General features: G+C 36.3%; 1 protein-coding gene across 1 annotated transcript; it reads left to right on the top strand.

Annotated features, from left to right (window-relative positions):
- LOC109230699 (serine/threonine-protein kinase EDR1-like) lies at positions 582 to 21,916 on the top strand. Its single transcript, XM_019396102.1, has 17 exons — positions 582 to 792; positions 5,844 to 6,232; positions 8,601 to 8,804; positions 10,100 to 10,291; positions 10,454 to 10,710; positions 11,029 to 11,148; positions 11,273 to 11,362; positions 12,563 to 12,658; positions 14,979 to 15,065; positions 15,888 to 16,005; positions 18,424 to 18,640; positions 20,353 to 20,476; positions 20,563 to 20,582; positions 20,693 to 20,849; positions 20,928 to 21,216; positions 21,339 to 21,411; positions 21,645 to 21,916. The coding sequence occupies exons 2-17, from the start codon at positions 5,987 to 5,989 to the stop codon at positions 21,725 to 21,727; spliced, it is 2,373 nt and encodes a 790-aa protein (XP_019251647.1). The 5' UTR covers positions 582 to 792; positions 5,844 to 5,986; the 3' UTR covers positions 21,728 to 21,916.

The following is a 24,315-nucleotide window of genomic DNA, read 5'->3' on the forward strand; positions in this document are numbered from 1 at the left end:
AAAAGTAAGCTACGAGGTAGAACTATTATATAAAAAGGTAGGGTAAAAATAAAATAAGATTATTTAATAATAAGGAAGGGCAAAATGAAAGGAAAAAAATAAGGTAACGACGCAACCACACTAAATTGGTAGTTCCATAAGGTGGCACTTTTCGTTATGTAACGACAGATTTAACGATACGATAAAATAAAATTTAAGTAACAATCAAAACAAGTATTGTATTTAAAGTAACAATACTATGCGATACAACATGTAACAACCATCCAAACAAGCTCTAAGGGTGCGATCCTTTTTTCAGCTCATGCATATATACGAGATGCTTTATGCACCAGGATGTCCCTCTTTTCGTAATACAGTCAAACATCTTTATAACAGTCTTATTTGTTTCGATATCTTTTTATTAATATAGTGAAGTGCTGTTATAAAGAACATATATTATAATATAACAATAAAATAGACTATGACAAAACTTGACTTTCATAGCGAATAACTATGTTATAATAGTGTAGTCACTTCTATCATAACTTGAGACAAGTTGCACGTAAGGGACGTACGTAAGCTAGTTTTAAAATACGGTACTATTAGTCTCTCTCTCTCTCTCTCTCACGTTTGCATCTTTCTCTTGCCGTCTATCTTTTTTAACTCCGTTAAGAGTTCTAAATCCTATTCGCTCTGAGGCGGTAACTTTCGATTGATAACATCACTCTGAATCTTCAGAAAGTTATGTAAGATTCAAATGCCACTGTCACCTGGTATTAAGCTTCAGATTCGTTTCTTAAGATCTGCTGGCTGGTTAGCTCTCCGATCATACTTGTCTAATTGCGTTTATATCCTCCAATTTCATCTTAAATTGACATATGCACGAATTTCTGCGCATTTTAACTCGTGTTTTTATTCAAATCTTTATCCCTTGCTTTTTAAAATCAAATAGTGGTGCTAATAGTAGTGTATAGTCAATTTCTTAATTTCGACCAATTTCTTTTTCTTTCTGAATTACAACTGTATTTGTGCTGAAATTTACCACATTTGAAACTAGAAGTTAGATGATCTCAAGTTTGATGATGGAGATAACTTTTGATTTAGGTAACCGATGTTCTTGCTGGGTTCTGAATTTTTTTTAGAAGCAACATAGAAGTAACCTAATGATGATAAATTATTTGAGCCCTCCCCGTGTCAAGAAGCCGCGCCAAGTGAACTCTCAGGGTCTTGCCTGGGCTACTCAAAGGAGTGTCTAAGGTACCCATATGAGTTAGGAAACTCTACGGGCAGCGCCTAGTCATGTGCTGGCGTTGGGCGCCTAACGTTTGCCAGAGGCTTGTGATATGAAACGACTATGCTCTGCGGGATTTTTCTTGGGAAGGATAAAGACCTCCGCTGATTGAGCACTTGAGGCACCACTCTTAAGAGCCTTGTGCGTTGATTTGTGAGCATGGCTTGGGTCTAGCCTTGCGAGCAAGGGTCCGTTGGCCTAGACATGTAATTGTGGGGTGGCGCTGCACTACGCGGGATGGAAGTATGTCGTAAGGGCAGTATTTGGCAATGCCTTAGCCTTATGACAATTGTTGGCATTATATGAAAGATAGCATGACAAAAGGCCAATTAGATTAAGCGTCGCCGTACTCGGGCAAAGCACAGGCTGCATCAGGAGGCACAAGACAAGTGTTAACCTTGAGGAATGGACTGTGCGCGTGAGTGTAATGGACTGTGCGTGCGAGAGGGACGCTTAGTACTACGCGAAGGATTGACATGTCTGTTGCCATTCTCGGGTGTGCACCTAGACAAGATTCATCATATGAAATGCGCAACAGGAGTATGACAACAAGTCATGGTTGAAACCCTTGATATCAAACTAGCAGCACAACTAAGCTAGGCCTTTGAGGCAAGCTTCGCCATAGTTACAGGTTCGTGAGACCTGGGATAAGAGAAGACTGGCTTGTATTCAGGTGAGACTACATGTGCCCCACTAATTTGTGCACTGCTGATACTAAGGAGGAGTCGGCCCATGATGCTAGACACGCGTTAGCTTGAGGGCATAGTTGATTGTGATGTGGTCATTTGTTTGGTTTGACGATTTTGATGCAGTTTATCTGAGTAGGTAGGAAGGGTGTGTTCTCATTTTCCGAGTCGCACACCATCGTGTATTTTCTTGTTTATGCAGATGATATTTATCATCACTAGAGGTCATTGTCAACTTGGGAATCTTAACTATTTTTTAGAAGTCGAAGTGATTCATAGTGCAAATGGAATTAGTTTTTCACAATCAAATTATATCAATGACATACCGTGTGCAGAAATTTAAGAGAATGCAATCCAGTCAAAACTCCAATGAAATGCCACCGAAGTACTTAATCTCGATGATGGTGCAGAATACTACCTGATATAGGAAAGTCCTCGATTAGCTCTAATACTTGTCATTTGCCCATCCAGACATAAGCTTCTCAGTTAATAAATTGTCTCAATTTATACACTCGCTATCTGAACTTCACCAGGAAGGCGTGGAGGACGAGTATTAGGGTTGAAGGTTGACATATAGTTGCGAGTCTCTCCTAGGCTTGTCAGTAATACTAGTTCTGTTGTTGTATTTTCTTATTCCTGGTCCGTTATTAGTACATGTTGTGTTATTCGCTTCCATTACCCTGTTACCTTGTTGCAATTGTTTGTTGCTTTAGTTTCACTGTTCCTTGAGCCGAGGGTCTACCGGAAACATTCTCTCGATCTTCATAAAGTAGGGGTAACGTCTGCGTACACACTACCCTCCCCAGACCCCGTGGGATTACACTGGGTTTGTTGTTGTTGTAGTATTTGAACTTCATCGGAAAGTACTCAAAGAAGTGCTTAGGTATCTACAAGGTACAATTCAGTTTGGTCTCTACATATGCGAAATAATTCAATCTGTATATGTACTTTGATGCGTAGTGGGCTAGAGATGTGAGTACCTGAGCCTCGACTTCTGGTTACATTTTGTTTTTTTGGTCAAAATCCTGTGAGTTGGTCATCCCAAAACAAAACACAATAGCTCGCTCATCTAATGAAGCTGAATGTCGACCTACGTATTCCACTTCCACACGCACCAACTGGTTACTGTGACAATGTTGGTGCCATATTGTGTGAAAATCTTGTCTTTCACATTCGTATGTAAGACATTGCTGTAAATTTTCACTTTGTTTAGAAGCAAGTGCAAGAAAAATAAGTCCAGGTTGTTCACATTCATATTGCAAATTAACTCGCCGATGCTCTCCCTAAAGCTCTTCAAAGTCAGCTTTCGACAACTATTTATTCAAGCTAGGCGTTGTTATACACTGCCTACCTTGAGGGGTCATATCAGCGCACATGTTTACTGTTAAAATATTTGTTAGTGTTAGGCCCATTCTTTAGCATTCTATTAAGATAGTCTATTTGAATAAAGGTTGTTAGGTTGTTAACAGAGGCGGACCCGGGATTTTAAGACGACGTGGGCACAATATTTTGCTGAACCAGTGCCCCCCTAAAGGGTTTTAGTGTTCAGGGTACCAAGTGATTCAAATTAACCATTTTTAAGGTATACACATATACGTATACAAGATTTCCGCCGAAGTTTATGGGGTCCGGTGACCCCTAAATAATACACATAGGTCCGCCTCTGGTTGTTAGAGTTAGACCTTATCTCTAGCATTTGAATTAGGATAAGTCTTGTTAAATAAGTGCCCTTCATCAAACGAGCACATTTTAGAAGTTCATTTTTCATTGTATTTAAAGGCTACTCATGGCTTAATGATCATATACGTCAGTCATCAATTCTAGCCTTTACACTTCTATCGTATAACATTCCGATAACTCTTCTCCATTTCAACCATATGATTTTGATTCTATACGTAACATTTAGGCACCATGTTTGTACCATTCAATTTCTCCTGAAAAGCCTAGATATCTAAATTGTTTGCATTTATACATCACAATTCCATCTAATCTCACATGAACTTCACTCTTTTTAAGCTGACTAAACTTGGAGTGCATATATTCAGTCTTACTTCTACCTATCCTAACCATTACCATCTAAAGTGCTTCTCAATATTTCAAGGTTTTGGTTAACACCCTTGATGATTCCATCAATTAGCATAGTATTGTCAGCGAATAGCATACACCATGAAATCTCATCGTATATTGTGTTGATTAGCTCATTCATAACTAGGATAAACAATTATGAGCTCAATGCCAAACCCTGGTGTAACCTTGGTTATGGGAAACTCCTTCCTATCTCCTACTATTGTTCTCACAGTAGTGACTCCTCCTTACATTTTTTGTGGCATTTATATATTTAAGATGAATTCTTTTCTTCCCCAACACTCGCCAAAGGACCTTTCATGGTAAATCATATGATTTCTCCAAGTCGATGGACCATGTAAAACTTTCTTCCTCTTATGATAAATTTCCATCAATTTTCTTTACAAGAATATAGCCTCTATTGTAGACTTACCAGGTGTAAATCCAAGCTGATTCTGCCACTCTTGCGATGTTCCTAAATCTACACTTTATCACTCTTTCCCAGAGTTCAATAATATGACTGTTCAATAGTATGACTGATGAATTCAATCATGATAGTTTTGTACAATTTTTACTTTCTCATTTGTTCTTATAAATTAGAATCATGGTATTCTTGCTCCACTTGTGGGGCATCCTCCCACTTCTTAGTATGGCACTAAATAGCTTGGTAAGCCGTCCTACTCCAATCTCTCCAAGACACTTCTAAACCTATACGGGATTACCATACTGTTCTAATCTTCATATTTCTCATGGCATCCTTTACCTTTGTCAGCGTAATTTTACGAGTGTAACAATGTTGTTAGAAGTCATCGCTTAAAGCAATGCAGTGATGCAAAGTGAGGGCTTACCGCTTCATGGGTGAAGCTATGTTTTCAAACAAGTGTACGCTCCAAACATGACAAGAAAGTGTTCTCGACGAATAAGCAGTCGGTTCTTTGAATCTCAACTTTAAGGAGTTGGATTAAAATAACGTGATTGCATATTGGATGTTGAAATTTAATGATTTGACTGCAATCTGATTATTGTAGTACTCAATCCATATATATTTGGTATTTTTAATTTTCCATAAAATATGCGCTTCACTTCAATGAAGCTGCACTTAACTTATCGCTTTTTGCTTCAAGCCCCATGGGCCTTGTTGCTTTTTTCGCTTTTTAAAACAGTGGAGTGTAAAGTTTCTATCATGTCCAGATGTATGGAGATCTAAAATGTTGTTCTTGTGGTTCAAATTGAATAACTGATTGGAATTGCCTCTCCATTTCTCCTTCATTAATTTTTCTTCTATCAACACTTGTTGAGAATTGTCTTTAATACACGCCACCTAGTTTATGTCCTTACTACTCTCAGTAAATTGCCAAACTTGTACTTGTAGAAAAAGTATGCAGACCTGAAGATAGAGAAATAATTCGAATTTGATCATTTATCTTAAATATCTTAAGAAGCATTCAGTTTTCAGGACTTTCATAGTACTAGTCAAGAAAAGTTGTATTTAATAATGTAAGATTATGAGTTTTCGGTTTTTCTTTCTATTCTTTCAAGGAGTATTCTTCACAAGTAATAGAGCGTCTTTCTAGTAACCTGATACTTGAGATAGTGATTAAATCTCTACTTTGATTATGGTCCATTTATTTCTTATTTATTTTTATTTTCCTATTTTCTATTCTTATTTTGGAGGGGAAGCGTGTGCCCAAGGCTTCAGTGAGTTCTTCTGCAGCTTTTCGGATAACAGCCCTGCTTCTTTTGAGTTCATGCATTAAGGAACTATAGACAGTCTTTTGTTGAAGGAACACTTCAATTTGAGTTAACCAATTCTCACTTTGCAGGTTCATGGCATCAGCCTTGTGCTGATCATAGGAGAAGAAGCTTTTGAATCATGTTATTTTGTCTCAAAGAAGCGGCATTTATAAGCTCCTCTATGAGGTAGTAGTAGTTAAGCGATGGTATTGCAATTCAACTGTCTGTTGACATGGAAGACATACCAGATGAAGTTGGGCTTCCAGAGCATAGATACCCCAATACTGCATGGTGGCCTTCAGATTATGTTGAAAAGTTTGGATCCGTTTCACTTGATGGGAAAGAAGAAATTATGAGGAATCGGGAACCAACTGAGAGAGAATATGATAGGCTATCCTCTCGGACTGCTTCCCAGATTTTCTGGAAAACTGGAACACTTTCTGAACCAATTCCAAATGGTTTCTACTCTGTTGTTCCTGTGAGCACTGAAACTTATAACTTCTTTGTATTGTTGCTTGTATCACGGCATTCGTTCTGCTTGATTAAAATTCTTTTTGCCCTCTAGGATCTGAAGGAATTGAATATTAACCGCATGCAACTGATACACTTCTAATGGTAGATGCACTTCTGATATGATTTTGTCAAACGAGCAAGTTACATGCCATGAATGATAGAATGAGAGAAATAAACATGATTGTTCAGCTGTGCTTCCACTTCGATATTATTTAATCCCTCGAAAAAAGATATATTTTTATCTTAATCGTTTTCCTATTTTAGTTTTTAAATTCATTCTTGAAATATAGGAAACCTTCAAGTTATCTACCTCATTTTTTTTCGAGTAGCTGAAAGAGGTTCTTCAAGTACTCGATCTAGGTTATCAAGTATCTTTGAGGACATCACACTGATAAAGGAAGCTTGAAGGGACATGTAAAGTTTGCAGTCTGAAAAGTAATTAGAACAATATCATGCCATAAGGCTCTTTTAATCTATTTTTGGTGATGCTTAAGAACTTTAAATCTTTTAAATTATGGTCAAATCCCACTAGCAAGAAAAACGTGAGATTCAGATTGTATGATTTTCTTTTTAATTGGAAAAGAAGTTAAGTCTTCACTGGTTTTGAGGAGTGCTAAGTAGCTGCCATGTTGCTTTTTTATCCTTGCTTCCATATCTGCTTACTGGATTACTTTATTCTTAATTGGCGCAAAATGAAATCAAAGGAAAATAAAACTTTCAGGTCATAGGGATCATATGGTCAAAGACAAAGTTTTACAGGAATTCTTTGATTTATTGCAATGTGATTGAAGTGGCTGGCAATACAAGAGCATTGGCACCTCTTTGGTGGCTAGCAAAACTGAATTCTAACTGTTTGTTCCTCTGCTATTCCTTCGGCAACATCTGATCATCGTGGAATGGGGACTGTTAGTTGCTGTGCTCTGTTTCTCTAATCATAGAAGGTTTGAGGTGAACAATAACATTAAACCTTCTCATGTACGATTGTACTCTACCTTACCCAAAAAAAAAAGAAAGAAAAAACCTTTCTCATGTAGTCCGAGAAATGAATATATGGTCCCTTACTTGTAGTAAATGGACACAGAAGTTTATATGGGTGGTGCTTGGTCCATATATTACATATTTTTTCTTGGTCCATACATTACAAAAATTACTTACTTTTGGAGGTGAATTAGAGTGGGTAGGGAGTTCGAGGAAGGATCTTACAACGTCAGTTTTTTAGGTAAAAGGTGAGATTAAAATGATCAGTTTTTTTTCTGGAAAAGATTAAATTAAATCGGAGGAGGATAACTATCCTCAAACACATAGAAATGTGTGATAATAAACTGAATAGATCCTGCCAATGTCATTGGTTTTCTTGTAATAGACCTTAAGGATTATACCCATCACATGAAGCAAGACTAGTTTATCTATCCCACAGACTCAAGTCGTGTTTCCTCTCTTCTTATCATGTTCAGGTGATATACTTTCTCTTCTATGGAATGCAATAGAGGAAGGCCAGTCGTTCCTAGGATCTCCTCATTCGTTTCATTCTTTTCTACATCCAAGAAGCATAATGTGGTCATTATTTTCTTTTGCTTCCATGAAAAAAATTAGACCATGTCCGTTTCTCTGGGACAGGGATATAGAAAAAGGGAGTACATAGAATTTCTCCTCTGTTAAGGAAAAGCTAACAACAAATTAAGAAGTGATATCGTGAATATGACTCTTTCTTTTGTGATAAATACAACGGTAAAAACTTTGCTGGCTTCTTCTATTTTTTGTTCTTATTCAGGATGCATGTAGTTTCACTTTCTCTACTTTATTTTATTTTGAATGTTGCACTTAGCATTGTTGCTCTCTTTTTTCCTGAGACAATATTGTAACTCTACTCTTTTTTTTTGATGGGATCCAGTGTGTAACTTTACTCTTAATCTGCTACTTATTGAAAAAGACTCTACTCCTACGCTGCTATCAGCATATGTTTCCTCGTTTTGAGGAAATTATTGTACTGGCTAGTTTCATGAATGGTAAATATTTGTTAACTTAGCCATTATAATTATTAATCTAGATCTTATATTTCCATATGATTACAGTTTTCTCGAGATCCATCAACTACCTCAATAGTATTTTGTTCGATTAATCTGATCCTTTATATTGCCCAAGGAATACACCTGAAATTGACCTTCACATTTCTGTCAAGGACAAATTTCTATGGGAGTTATATATTCAGTGCCCTAGAACTTTAATGTTTGTACTTTTAATATCTTCTAATGTGGGTGCTGTTACAGAATTACAATAGGAATTGCATGGCTAAAATTTTAATGTATGAATTCTTCTCTTCTCCTGTTTTGCAGGAGAAAAGGCTAAAGGAACTTTTTGAAGACATTCCTACATTGGATGAGCTTCATGCTTTGGAGCCTGAGGGTTTAGGAGCAGATGTTATAGTTGTGGACGCCAAGAAAGACAAGAAGCTCTCAATGCTAAAGCAACTCATTGTTGCACTGGTGAAAGGTTTGACCTCAACTCCTGCAGCAATGATAAAAAAGATAGCTGGATTGGTGGGTATTCATATATCCTTTTCTCCCAATTTACGTATTAACTTGTCCCATGAGTTCATGATTTTTTTGAAGAACCGTGGTGTCCGGGCCAACTTGTGCGCACCTCGACTAATTCCACGGGGTACCTGCTACTCCCACCAGCTCAGGTTCCATGTAACTCTATCCACCAAGACTTGGGACAGATTTCATCACCTAATGTCCCTTGAGTTCATACTTGTTTATCTTAGTTATGGATAAGATAATGTATGGTATAAAGAATGATGTTTAGCCCATATATAGGAAGAACAAAGATAAAGTGAGAATAGATGGAATTATGGTGCCTAAATTGAAGTCAATATGAATATCAAGCTTTTAGTCATTTTCAGAAAAATGACATAGTAGAAGAAAATATAGTTCATAAAATTAAAGTAGGATGATTGATATCGAGGAGTTCTATGGAGCTACTATGTAATAGAAAGATACTTAACAAAGGGAAAATAAATTTCTATAGAACAGCTGTGAGACCAACAATGTTACATGCGAGGGAATTTTGGGTTTTTGGGGTCTAATATATCTGCAAGATGATTTTGTAGAAATACGGATGGATGTGCGCTCTTACAAGATTGGTTGCGATTAGAAATGATCACATCAAATAGAATTGCTTGAAGCACACTTAGAGGATAGAATGAGGTCAATTGTAGAAGATGGTTTGACCATGCTTCTTGTAGACTTCCGAATGTACCAATTGTAGGTGCGACAAGATGATACTTGAGGGTGCTGAAAAGGGCAGATATACCAAAAAGCACACGATGTTGTCTCAAAAGATCTTAATCAATGGGGATTTAGCTAAGAATAGAATATAATGGAAGCAAATAATCCGTATATGCTATACTGAAATTCCTACTAGTTGGGATTAAGGATAAGTTGCTGTTACACTTACATTAGTTCCAACATTTTTAGGATTGGAGACTTGTATGTCCTATATAAAGGGATAAAGAAACACACAATTTAATTTATTGAAGGCTCAGTATGCTTAGCCAAATATCACGAGTACCTAAACCAGAATTTACCAATAACTCAAGGATCAAAAGTTTATTCATCCCTTTAGTAAAATAAGAATTCAAAATGTATTTTAGTTTCTAATGGGGAAGCGTAAGAATTCAAACTGAATTTATTTAGTGTTAAAATGGTGGGAGCATGTGAAATCTGTAGGTTTATGCTTTGAAGTTTTACTCTTAGAAGAGGGAAAAGAGTTGACGTTAAGGTCTATCTACATTTGTGATTTCTTTTTGTTGCTTGTATGACTTCCTACACAGGTGTCTGATGTTTACAAACGACCAAACTCGGAACTATGTCATGCTAAAGCCTCACATGATGAAGCCTCTCACATTTCTGACAACCGAGGTGTCCAGATGTTGGGTCAAATAAAGCATGGCTCATGCCGTCCTCGAGCAATATTATTCAAATTACTTGCAGATACTGTAGGTCTTGAAAGCCGGCTAGTTGTGGTGAGCTTGAAAATTATTTTTGCTTGCACATTTCTGTTTATCTCTAAAATTAGGATTAAACAGTGTCTTGCTACTTGTTACTATGAATCGTTGCTAACATTTCTTTAATTTCCATATCTGCTTATATTTTACTTATTATGATTAATATGTTTCACAAATCAGGGTTTACCTGCTGAAGGAGCGTCCGAGTGTGAAGAATCTTATAAGCACATGTCTATACTAGTTGTGCTAAATTCTGTGGAGCTACTTGTTGACCTTATGCGTTTTCCTGGTCAACTTATTCCACGAACAACCAAGGCTATTTTCCTAACCCACATAGCTGCTGGGGAGAGTGATTCTGCAGAAAATGATTCCTGCGATTCATCTCTGGAGCCGAACAGCCCCCTCTATGGGGTTTCAGAGAGAAACGATACTGATAGGTTAGAAGGAAATTATTCTTCATTTTGAATATATTCAATTTCGATTTAGTTTCTATACTCTTCTTCTGTTTTGTGATGAGAATTTTCTATTTAGTTTTCATACTCTTCTTCTGTTCAAACTACCCTCCCCAGACCCCACTTGTGGGAATATACTGGGTATGTTGTTGTTGTTGTACTCTTCTTCTGTTGCGTGATGAGAATCTTCATAGACATACTGTAACTTCCCTTAGAAATTTCTTTTTCTTTGGTGGAGAAACAGATTGTTGCTCACTTATATATTGTAGCCTGTTATTTTAAACTGATCTTCCATTTCTACAGTTCTGAAAAAGATGACATCCTCCAGTATCAGAGGAGATTTGAAGCATCTTCAAATGCTGCTGGATATTCGTTGAGGAATATGATGTTGCGTTCTAACACTTCAATTGACAGAAAACTGAGGTATTATTTAGCTCATACTGAGACCTCTTTGAATGTAAAACATTCTGAACGTCCATTTGTTGGATTACTTTTGGAAACTAAGGTATCATTTTGCTTCTTTCGTATTAAATCATTTTTGTACCAGTTTGTCGCATAGTGAACCTAATACTGCTACAACGGTTTGGAGAAGAGGTCGCAGGAAAGTTATAACAGAACCGAGGACTGCAAGTTCAAGGTTTCTTTTTCATGACCCAGACTCTACTCTTTTTTTCCTTAACATGATTTTTTAATATTTTGGACTTCTGATAATATATTTATTCACAGTCCTGTCATGTTTGGGTCTATTCGTGCTTGCACATCTCTCAGTATGTTACATGAATTTGGGTGTGAATGTTAGAAATGATTATGAAACACACAGGTAAATCTATTCATTTTCTAGTAGGTTTTCTGACGGCATCACTTCTCAACGTCAATATTACGAAACTTGTTGCCGTGAACATATCCTTGTTGGATAATCAGAACGATACTGCTGAGCTGGTCATGTAGGGCATAAATGAAGACAAATTTATCATGTTGGGTAGCTTTAAATTATAGGATAACATGCTTCTGAAACAGAGTGTTTGAGGTCTTTGTGTTCTGAGATTAAGGTACTTGTACTTATAAAAAAGATTAAGGTTCTTTGTGCATTGCACATTGCATAACTTCACGGGAGTGTCAACTTTGATTGGTTGACTTTTTATCTGATTTAATTCCATTGTAATATTCGATACTACTATACGATTATCTTTACTCTATACCCATAGATCCTTGTCAGAAGATGAGGATGATCCTGCTATGTTGTGATCCTTGGTGCTGTTGCTAAGTTTTGATTCCGAGTGTAAAAGTAGAATCTTATTAGTGACACATATCTGGTTCTCTGGGAATTGTTCTGAAATTGGATGAGTAAGCATGAAAGAATGCGATTGTTCCTATACGTGAAAGTGTTAAGCTAAAAATACTTGCCCTCTGAATTAATGTAATAGAAGACTCTGAGAAAGGAATTTCCAGGCTTTTTTTGTTTTGACAAATGATGGATAAGTGTTACAATACCTTAAGTTACTACTCGGCTTTGACAGCTCATGGTAGAGCATACATTTGGGGCATCTCCTGTATGAATAGTTTCTACTGTAACTTCACATGTGAGATTGTAGATATAACTTATTGATCCATAGGGGATAAATATATGCATATATTTTTACGAGCTTGTCATGGTTTTTGTTTTCAATCCCTGAATCTGTCTAGTGTATCTAATGAATAAACTGGGACTTGGATGTTTATGTATTTAATAAACATCAAAGTGACTATTATCTCCATTTACTTGAACTGCGCTGTGCAATATCTTAATGTGTAGTTGTGTTCTTTTTTCTCATTTTTCAATTGTATTATATTCTTTCAGTCCTGAGCATCCTTCATTTAGAGCACATGGACGGTCCATGCTTAGTGGTGATAACAAAACATTCAGGGATTATTCAGATGATGTTGCTACTTCAAGGTATCTGATTCAGTCCCGTTTCCTGTTTCCTCTGAAGTATAACTGCAAAATTTACATATCAGAATCAATTATATTGTAACTTTTGGCCCTCCTATTATTTGGTCTATATCAGGTATATAAATATTTCTCATTCATGTTTAGTGGCTCCCAGTTTACACCCTTTGGTTCATTCACTTAGGTTAAAAGTAATAAAAGAGGTCAATGATGCTTAAATATTAGTTCCGAATCTTATATTTTAAGATCACTTTATGTCGCATCAGAGCATCATTGACTTCTCACGAGCCATCTCATGTGAGATTGTATAATTGATGAAATTCTACTCTGAAGTTAATCTTGGCCGAAATTCTAGTATGGATTTCGGGCTTCTTTATCAATCATCAAGGTACAACATTGTGATAGAGTTAGAACATTTGAAGTATTGTGAATGAGTATTTAATTTCTGAAACGCTGATAATGAGTAAAGAGTGCCTTGATTTAGAAGAAAAAGTATAAACTGCAGGGCAGTTCTTTCTATCTTTTTGTGGGTAGGTGACCTTGTGTTGTCAACGGACACATTTCGTCAACATCTGAATGAGGTGTCAGCAAATGATTTTTTCTTGACGATTGAGAAATCCGTCTGTGGCCAACCCTTAGGACCAACCATAACATTCAGAACTCGGGTATAATGAGCCAGTCCCTCTGCCCTTCTCCATAAAAATACCAGGCTTGATTCGCATGACGTGGGGCTCGAACTTGTGACCTAAGTCACAAGTCCCTCAACCTTTGCCACTTGAACTAAGCCCATGGGCGATGTCAGCAAATGATTTTGGGAGCTCACTTTATAAAAAAGGATTTTGGGTCTAGCACAAGCTTTACATGGATGTGGTGTCTTTGATATTATGTTAATAGCTTATAGAGAAACTCTAACGATACCCGATCGTTTTGCCGTCAAAATAAACAGAGCCCACGCAAACCGATGTTAATCAAAGCAATCTTCCTACTTTCCTTCTTCTCCTCTTGGCTTTGCTCCCGTGCTCCATTTTATCGTTCTCCATTGGACTCAGTTCCCACTTTGATCCAAATATTGGCCTTATTGGTGATGCTAAGATCATCACTAAGGATGTCTCCTTTTTGCAACTCACTGACTCATCAAAGTCTTCTCAGGTTCCGGATTTGTCTTCCAGAGAATACCCTTCAAGTTTCTCGACTCCAGGTCGTTTTCCAATGACTTCTCATTCTCTATCTCACCCCACAATTGTGATGGTCTTTCATAATTGTTCCTACCAATTTCTCATCCAAGTCTTCCAGGAGAAGGCTTCTTAATGAAATCTTTTTTTTTTTGGGATTGAGTTTGAAAACTCTATTGAGTGAAAATGTGGGGATAAAAATGCCAATCATGTAGGTGTGTCCGTGGGTATTATTTATGCAAAATCGACCAAGAAGGCACCTTTGTTTTGTAGTTAGCTCATGTGAGCTGCACATGCCGAAGTCTCCGTTTATTTTGACAGAAAAAGTAGCAAATTTCTTTACTTATAGAGATTAGGACCAAGTAATCACCTTTTAGGATACATTAAGGATCATTCCCATCAGGTTTATACATTACCCAGTGCAACCAAAGCTCATACATCAGGGACCGTTTTGATCATTTTCTCGATAGTTTGTAGATAAATTTAATTCACTTAAATTCATATTGGGCTCAAAATGAGTTTTAAGCTTTTAAATTTTTCCCATCCATGTATCCCTTCAGCAATCGATTTGAGATTGGTTGTTTCAGTGCAACTTAGTGCAATTCACCGAGATGCTTATGTGTCGGTTAACCCAAAAACTATTTTCAACATGCTGTTAAAATTAAGAGGTACATACTTTTAATAGCAAAGGAGAACAATACATGGGCAAACAACATGAGCCAGTTGCTAATTTCAGTATGATACTGCAGTTGGTTTTCTTGCTATGGAATACTTCCTAGGTCATTAGAAGCTTAAACATGTTCCACCACTTCGATTTCTCTTACCTCTTTTTGTAGACCATCTCATAAAATTAAAACCTCTTTAAAATGGAAAAACTATGTGCTTTTTCATTTTTTCTGTTCTCAACAGAACTACATTACCCTTTTATATTTTTTTGTGGAGAGGTAATACCAAAAATGCTAGTGTGCATCTAAGTTATGTGCAGGTTCTAAACTTTTATACTCGTAAGATGCACCCTGTTTCCTGTTATAACAGAATCAACATATCAGGATTGTCAAATATTATTATTATTATTTTTTATATGTTACCTTTTCAAAAAGAATTTTTTTTTCTTTTCAGAATGCTGAGTTCCCTATTGTTTCTGTGTTTCACAGGTCAGAAGGTGCATCAACATCAGAAACACGAAGATTACGAAGAAGAAGCATTAGTATAACTCCAGAAATTGGTGATGATATCGTAAGGTCAATGTTTCTACTATAATGGTCTTATCAACAGTGCTTACTACAGCTCTATTATACATTGGCTCACTTTTTCCTGTATAAACTTTGTGCAAATCTGAACGTACTGATTCCTACTGTGTCACTATACCTATCTTCCTGGCATATACCAAGAAGTTTCTCAGCTGTGTTTTATTTGAAAAAGTTTATAAAGTTTTTCGTGTTCACAAACAGAGGTAATTTTGATATAGAAGCAAGAAAATGTGTTTTTGTTTTTTCAAAAAAGCAAAGCAAAGCTCATTAATTTCACTTTGACTCTTCTTTCTTAAATTCTTTCTGAAATCTAAAGAAATTTCTATTTTATTTCCTCCCTTTGTTTTTTCTGTAAGCTTTTTTCCATAATTCACCTTTCTTATTCTATTACTTACTCCATATTTTGCTTGAATTTTTCAAAATTTTCTCTAACTTTATTTTGTTTTGCTGTAAGCTTTTATTATCTTTTATATTATTTTCTTGCTTTTTTAAATTGTTGCTGTCATAATAACTCATTTGCCTAATACATGTTACTTTATTGAAATGTTATTATGTTTAGATAATAGTCATGAAAGTAATAATGTGGGTGGTTTGGTGAAAATTAAACAAAATTATGAATCGCAATAAACATTTCCAAAGAACTATCCGAACATCACCTAGGACCACTTACGGGCAGAAATAGAATACCGTACATAGAAATTGTGCCTGGAAGTTCTTTGCCACTATATGGATGTTGACCTGAAGATTGTTTAAACACTTGTTAGGTACCCCGTTCTTGTACTTAATTTCATTTTTGGCTCATATTGATACCAGGGCTGTTAGAGCAATGAATGAAGCACTTAAGCAGAACCGACTCTTGAAAGAACAAGGGGAAAATAGTTCATTTCATGCTTCAAACAACAGAGATTGTGCGTCAGATCTGAAAAAGGATGTATGTTACTTTTTCTCTCTGTTTTGAGGACCACTAGTAGTTTTGATATCTTTGCTCTGGTAACAGTTAGGTCTTATTTTCGATCCCAATGACCGGCAGAATTATGTTTTTTCAGTTGTACCTCTTTTAAAATGTAAAAGGAATATGATTGTAGGGCAAAAAGAAGGTTAACTCATATTCTTGTTGAGTGTTTCTTCTACTGAACTGTGGTTTTGGATGAACATGTTTTCCATTGATGCCAGGGTTACTAATCTGCTATTCTAGCTAGATGAAATTTGGCGTTTTTATCCTTTGGAGTCATTTTTCCTCTTCATGGGTAGGATAGTTTATGGGTGATGCTTATCGTGATGGCATTGAACACTGCACGTTGTGTTTTCTTAATATTCATTAAGATTATAATTTCGTTCTTAATAGTCATTACGGTTATATTTTTATTTTAACTGTTGTTTTATCTTTTATTTCCTTAATTTTTATCAAGTCTACTCGAGAGTCAGTTCTAAACTTTCAATAGATGCATAGATTGATGCTTTGCAATCAAACAGAAGAATTTTGCGGTGTTAATAGTGTCCTTTGTTCTGGTTTCGTGGGTGAAGTATCAAGTGGTAAAGAGAATACAGGGCCTGTTTTTTTGAGATGAGAATACAGGGCCTGTTTGGTGCAGGAGAATGGGGATTTGGTTTTCTGTTCCTACCTCTACCCCCGTTTGACACATACCCTTTTTAAGTTTGCAATTTATTCCTACTATTTTTCCTTGAATCCCATGTATTCATTTTAACCATAGAGGTAATAAATCCATTCCTTTTGTTACTTGAAACACTCAGTGAGAATGCGGAATGACATCTCATACTTTTGCCTTTTTCTTTAGATAAAACTCCATAAACTAAAGTCTGGTGATTTAATTGTCACCACCCCAATGCATAATCATGTCATTTGATATGGTGATGCCCCTAATCCCTGCCAATCAAACCGGCAGGTGAGCACCAATTTGACAAAGATCATAGGAGGACTTGGATTAAAAATTTATGCTAGTGTTCGCCGTAGATATCAGACTCTCTTTTGTTAAGTCTAACAATAACTTGGATCCCCAACTCTGAATATTTGTACTACATTAGTAATTCTAAGTTCATATATCAGCTTTAAATGGGCAGCCCGGTACACAAAGTATCCCGTATTCGCCCAGGGTCCGGCGAAGGGCCGCATTCATATATCAGCTTTAATGCTGATAAACCTGATCACTTTTTGTTGTATAGGCTGAAAAATATGCACCATTGCTGCAAGCATTTTTTGGATTTGGCTAGAGTCGAACGGAAAATGGTTTAAAGACTTAGCTTATCCTGTACATAAACTTAGATACACATGCTTGCCTTTTTTTTGGTTTTTTGGTGCACAGATGTATATGGTGTTAACTCTCTGTTTGAGTTCCTAGATCCCTAGATGTTTGAAAAGGAAGTTCGAATTTTTGCCTCATACATATTTTCGCCTGCTTGGTGCCATCTCTGAAATAAAGTTACTTTTACTCGTAAAGAAAAATGAGAAAGTTGATCAAATATGAGTTAGAACTATAATATCTGGCTGCTAATGAATTTTTGCCTTTAACATATTTTTCACCTGCTGGCGCCATCTCTGAAATTAAATTATTTTTACTTGTAAAGAAAAATAATAAGTTTGATCAAAAAAGAGCTAGAACTATAATAACTGGTTGCAGTTGTTGGAGAAAACAAGTTGCAATGCTTTTTATCGAGTCATATTTATTTGCATACTTATTCGAATATTGTATTTTTCTTTTTTTTCTGTCTTTTCTTTTGGGAGGGGATGTCGGCGGTTGGTCGTCTGATGAACTTGAGAGAAGAGAACTGTTGGAAACGAGTTGAAGGAGGATTGTTATTTAGCTTTTGTTGTTAAAATAGTTTGTCTCTTTTAAGAGCATTGAGTATTTTCCCTTTATGATTAACTCTCTACTGATGTTTGGATTTGAGATTGAAATTTCCTTTTAACTCTGATTCATCTAATTGTGGAAAATAAATGAAAAAGTTTTATCCTTTCGCTTCTGATTTTGGTTTAATTCTAGAGGTTGTTGCTTTCCCATCCAAAACCAGTCTGGAACCCGAAACTCATCATTTCAATCTGTGAAAGTTAAGATCTTGTCTGAATCTATTTTTGCCTTCTCTAGATCGCTGGACATGTATCAGGTGTATATGCTAAATTCCTTGGTGATATTACGGGAAGTCTGATTGACAACTAATACTTCTATCTTCACCTCACAGATTTCAGCCCCACAGTAGTTTGATGCTTTTTGGTCCCCACTTGTTTCAGTCAATGACTAACTAGTGTACCTTTTTGGTCCCTGATTTTCACCATTATGAGCGTGATGAAATGTTGGATCTGCATTCTAACTTTTTTGCTTTTTCAAGGGAGCAGATCAGTTCACAGAAGGCAATGTCATTACCCTCATCTCCCCACGAGTTGAGGAGGCAGGCTCCAGAAAGTAGTGGGCCGGACAGGACGAATAATGAATTGTTTTCAACCTGGAACAGGATTCTAGAATCACATATGTATCAGAATAAGCCTCTTCTACCTTTTGAAGAATGGAATATAGACTTCTCGGAGTTGACTGTTGGCACTCGAGTTGGAATAGGTAAGCATTGTTCTTGCACATTTTTGTAGTAGTGCTTATATATTTCAGCTTCTTTCTTTGTTTATTTGTTAAGTTCTTCGATAACATATTTCTTTAGTGCCACTAATAGGCCTGCATTGACTGCGCATTTGCTCCTTGGTCTCATGCTTTGTAGACTAGAATGCTATTGCTGGGGGATCATGCTCTGCCAACTTTAATGTATGAGCAACCTAGCTCATCCTTTGTCATCATCTCATGAAGTCTTTGATCCTTTTGTGCGTTAATTAGCATTAAATGAAAATCGGATATATCTGCTTCATTTCAGATAATGGAGGATTCTACCGGGGGATGGATACTTGGGGACCGTATTCAAGTAAACCTAAGCAAATGAGGGTTCATATGTGTTGTGTGAGGGAGCGAGGGAAGTAGATCACCCTTAGCTATCTAAACTTACTATTTAACTAAGTATACATTGATTTTAGAACATCTATGAAGGGCTGAAGACAAGAAAGTGGATCATATTGAAGATTAGTGACACAGGGAGGGTTTCTAATGGCCTATTGATGTGTTCTGTTGGGTTTTGCTACATTGCTTATAAATTCTCCAATATGCTTCTGCACCTCTCAATGCGAAAGATGAGCTTAGTACTGAACCTGAAATGTCTCATTTCAATTTTCTTTCTCTTGAATCTGAGGTACAAAATGGCAATTTATTGTGGCCTCTATGGCAGAAAAAACACATGTGGACATTGGGGTTTAATAGGTTCTTCTGTTAGTTCTGACATACTAAAGGTGACACCATAAATGGAGATGAGTCTATTTGTTTTCTTGATCATCTGTCTCTTTTCTTGTGACTATCAGCTCGAAGATGCTATGTTCCATTATAAAATTTCTTAAAAGAAATTAGTTGTTTTGACTTCAAAACGGATTTATAACAAACACTGCATCTCGTGATTTGTATCTAAATATTCCTTCCTTAATATTATTTTTTGTTGTTCCATACATGAGTCTCTGCAATGGGTTTATTGCTACTGATCAGATGGTCCCTAGGGCATGGACAGCAAAAAAATTGTTGGGAATGGAGATAGTTAACTAAAAGCTGTAAACTTGAATGTGGATCTTGCAATTTGAATGTACAACAGAGGTTGCGTCCTATCCAGTCTTCTTGTCTTAGAGAATGAGGTCCTCACAGTGTCTAACACCCTTGCCAAATAGCGTTGACACTTTTTTGGATTTTGTTAGCTCTCTGGTTATATCATAGGTACTCTTGTACTGGAGCTTACAATGTTTTTTGTCTTTTGTACGGGAGCTAACATAATTTCTGTTCTTGTAATTTGACATCTTCCTGATGCCCTTTCAATGATATTATCTTACTTCATTAAAAAAAAAAAACACACAAATTGTGTCGTGTCACTGAAGTGTAAGAGAGCACTAGATATGGATACAGACGGATGCCAGAAGGATTGTATTGGAAAAGTTTTGTACATTACCTATTGAAAAAAGTAGTGTCATTTTCTTGTCTCTTCTATGATCAAGGACCAGATATGTATTTTCTTACGTTTTGTTAATTCATTTCATCAGAAGAAAAAAAAAATTGTTGTACAGTGACCTGTACAATCAATGCTGAGTTTTACAATATGGTGCTGACTTCTGATTTTTATAATGAATGATCTGGTTTCACCACCCTAAGTTGTATTAGAGATTGAGGTCTAAACCCTCTGGTTATATTTCTAGGGTTCTTTGGAGAAGTTTTCCGTGGCAAGTGGAATGGAACTGAGGTTGCTATTAAAGTTTTTCTGGAGCAAGATCTTACTGCTGAAAATATGGAGGACTTCTGCAATGAGATATCTATCCTTAGGTGTTGTATCTTCTTTATGGATTCTGTTCTTTCAGCTCCATACTATACTAACATTAAGTGTTGTTTTCTTGTCATCTTTTCCCCAGCCGACTTCGGCATCCAAATGGTACATCTCTTTTCTTGTTTCTTTTAAGTGTTTTTTTTACTGCCAATTTGCTTAAAAGTATGATATTCGTAGTTAGATGAGTGTGATCTAACTAATGCAATTCCTCACAGTTATATTATTCCTGGGTGCCTGTGCAAACCCTCCACGTTTATCAATGGTTACTGAGTACATGGAGATGGGATCTCTGTATTATTTGATCCATTTAAGTGGTCAAAAGAAGAGGCTTAGCTGGCAGAAGAGGCTCAATATGCTTCGCGATATATGCAGGTTGGTTTATTAAAACCTCTGAAAAAAATAACGCAGATATGTAATAGAAACTGACTCATTTTTCTGTTGGAGCTAAAGAGGGTTGATGTGCTTACATCGGATGAAGATTGTCCATCGTGATTTAAAAAGTGCAAACTGCCTCGTGAATAAGCGTTGGACCGTCAAAATTTGTGATTTTGGGCTCTCAAGAATAATGACAGATGCATCTCTGAGAGACTCGGCGTCTGCTGGCACTCCTGAATGGATGGCTCCAGAACTCATTCGTAATGAGCCTTTCACGGAAAAATGTGACATTTTTAGCTTTGGCGTGATAATGTGGGAGCTTTGCACCCTAAACAGACCGTGGGAGGGTATACCACCAGATCGGGTATGTTAATTTAACCTTGTAGCTTGATACAAGTTAATTAGCTCTAGAAACAGACCGTGGGAGGGTATACCACCAGATCGGGTATGTTACTGCATCCAGTAATGTGTTGTGCTTATTTTTAGGTAGTTTATGCCGTTGCCAATGAAGGAGCAAGGCTAGAGATACCTGAAGGACCCCTTGGCAGACTAATCGCAGGTAACTACAGCCTAAATTTAAGTTATATACACCGACAATATAAAGATTCTTTACACTATCAAATTAGTTTAATTACTACTTTATAAGTGACTCGATTGTGTAATTTTTTTTCTACCTTCTGTTCGTAGAACTTATTTAAACTCAACTACAGCTAGATGTTTGATGAGGCATTTACATTTTTCTTCCCGATTTTTTTTCTTTTATGCTGAGCTGGTTAAAAACTTATTTTGCAGACTGCTGGGCAGAGCCAAACGAAAGACCTAGTTGTGAGGAAATTCTAACACGACTACTAGACTGCGAATACTCACTATGTTAGTGTGTGAGTTCACTTTTCCTTTTGTATAGAGGAACACAAGGTAGAGGTGTTACTGATCTCCGGCTCAAGTTTTCACTTTTGTGTGATTTTCCAGTTTCAGAAGATTATACGTTTTACCTACTTTTAAAATATAGAAATATTCCTTCCTTTTTTCTTTAATCACAAATGAGTATGTTTATCCATTTTTTATATCAGCAAGCAAAACTCACTCCCAGAAATAGTGAGAAGTAATGATCTTTTTCTCTCTCTTCCTTATGCAAAATGCATCAAAATTAAACTATGCACAAAAGAAAGTTGTAATAAAAAAGCGGATATATGAGAATTTGGTCTTATCTAGTGTAACAAGGACACAGATCTAATTCAATGCATGAGTTTAAAACACTAAAATTTGAGTTCGACACTGTCAACAAAGAAGGGAGCCTTAGAGCAATGATAAAGTTGTCTCCGTGTAACTTATAGGTCATGAGTTCGAACAGTGAAACAACAACAACAACAACAAACCCAGTATGTTCCCAACAGGTGGGGTCTGGGGAGGGAAATCTGTACGAAGACCTTACCCTACCTAATGTAGGTAGAGAGGCAGTTCGAACAGTGAAAGCAACCATCAATATTTGGAATGCCCCAACTTTGACTTGAGCAGCTAAATCTGGGTTAATACCAGCACAAACATCTCTGAACATGATTCTACCATCATGCCAAATGTGTTCGAAGAAGAAGAGCAAAGCAAACGAAGCATGCCTAAAAGTAAACCAACCCCTTGGACAACTACGAAAAACACCATCGAATTTCTAAGTAGCATATGATCTAATTCAAAAATTTTACCCAATTGAGCACGTTTAGCATATTTTTTCACAGTAGCAGGATCACTATTACTGACGCGGTTGAGTTCATTGCCGTAGAACACAGTTACACCTACTTGTTCAACACTCTACTTCGATTCTGCCCTTCTAAAAGGAACATTGGCTCTAACAATTCTATCGCCATCTACCAAAACGATCGAAAATGTTACAAAAAAAGCAGGCATACCACGTACAAAAAGTTTACGCCCTTTTCTATTTCTAAAGATAGGGTGTCCTAACCATCCAACCCCTATTCCATCCCCGTTATCAATTAGGGTAGGCTGCCTACATCAGCCCCTTGAGGTGTGGCTTTCTCCAGACCTTACGTTCTTCAAAAGGAGAAGAGCAAAGGAAAATGCAAGGAAGAGGCGGCAAGCTAGAGCATTATTGCGTCCATACGATTCGAACTGGGTTCTTTTGAAAAAGAAAGACTACAAAAGCTGAAAAGCCTTACTGAACCAGTGGCACCCGCATCACGTTTGTGAATTGTGGGTGGTACTTTAAGTATATATACGTTTTAGCCTAGATATATAGTTACATATTCAAAATTTTAACCGAAGCGGGCAGGTGTTGTACCACCCCGAACTCTCACGGTAGATCCGCCCCTAGGCGAACATAGTTTACAAGTTATGAGTTCACGTAAATATTATTAAGAATTTTATTTAGATTATATATACATACATATATATTAAATATTTAGTGAACCTAATTATTACTGCATATTAACTTCAAATATGGAAACTGCCATGTCTTTTTCTTGAACTTTTGTAAAGATCAAAGTGATGTGGTCAAATAAAAGAGCCCACTTAAATATTGAGACAGAGTAACTGTTGATTAGTTTTAGACTTTTAGTCGGTAAAAAGAGGAAATCTTACAGAAATGTTCTCAAAAAATTCTAACCTATCAATTTCTAGTCATTATTCATAAACTTATTAAAACTAACCAAATATATATAAAAATTAAAAACTCAAATAAATAAGGTTCTTTTTCTCCAAGAATCATACACAAAGATCTCCTTGCATATTTTTAAACGTGATATATATATATATATATATATAAGTTTTCAAAAATCTAAGCAAAAAAGGAGTTTTTTTCAATGGGTATGGTTGAGATTCATTGAAAACATATAGATGAGTCAATATACAAATTTTGAGGAAGATTGAAAGTGATTTGGTATCAAAATTCATAGTTAAAATCGAGTTTAAAAGATTCTTCTGCGACACATATATCAAACATGTATCTCACACGCATGTATATATGGATATACATGTGATACAAATATGATACATGTGTGATACACAATGTGATACATATGTCATTTTTTTCATGTTCATCTTCTACTTCAAATTTTCAATTCAAATCACCTCAAAACTCCATCAAATCATCCCAAAACTGAGACTTAAGCTCCTTAAGATGTACCCAATCTATTCTAATACACCCACTAAAAAGAAAGCAAAATTTTTGGCTACAAATGGTTAATCGGCTAATATTGGTAATATTTTATGAATTAGCCAATTTTTATAATAAGCTACTTATAAATGAATATACCTGATATTTTCCCGTAAAAAGACGACAAAAGCGAATAGTCCAAAAATCTATTAGCAAACAACTTTTTCGAAAAATAACTAGCATATGGTTTTTGGTTAAAATTAACGGGTAAATGAAGGGATCACAAACATGAACAAGATTTGATAATTTAGAAGAATACGCTAATTATAAAAGAGATAAATTTTTTGTTCTCCATGTGAT

The sequence above is a fragment of the Nicotiana attenuata genome, chromosome 8, assembly GCF_001879085.1.
Source record: "Nicotiana attenuata strain UT chromosome 8, NIATTr2, whole genome shotgun sequence".
Taxonomy (NCBI): Eukaryota; Viridiplantae; Streptophyta; class Magnoliopsida; order Solanales; family Solanaceae; genus Nicotiana; species Nicotiana attenuata.

What these genes read in the sequence shown, in the direction of transcription:
- LOC109230699 (XM_019396102.1), top strand. Translation starts at nt 5,987, where the DNA reads ATGGAAGACATACCAGATGAAGTTGGGCTTCCAGAGCATAGATACCCC. An exon ending in GAGAGAAACGATACTGATAG is followed by an intron (nt 10,711 to 11,028) that starts GTTAGAAGGAAA and finishes CCATTTCTACAG; the next exon opens with TTCTGAAAAAGATGACATCC. An exon ending in TGGCACTCGAGTTGGAATAG is followed by an intron (nt 18,641 to 20,352) that starts GTAAGCATTGTT and finishes TTATATTTCTAG; the next exon opens with GGTTCTTTGGAGAAGTTTTC.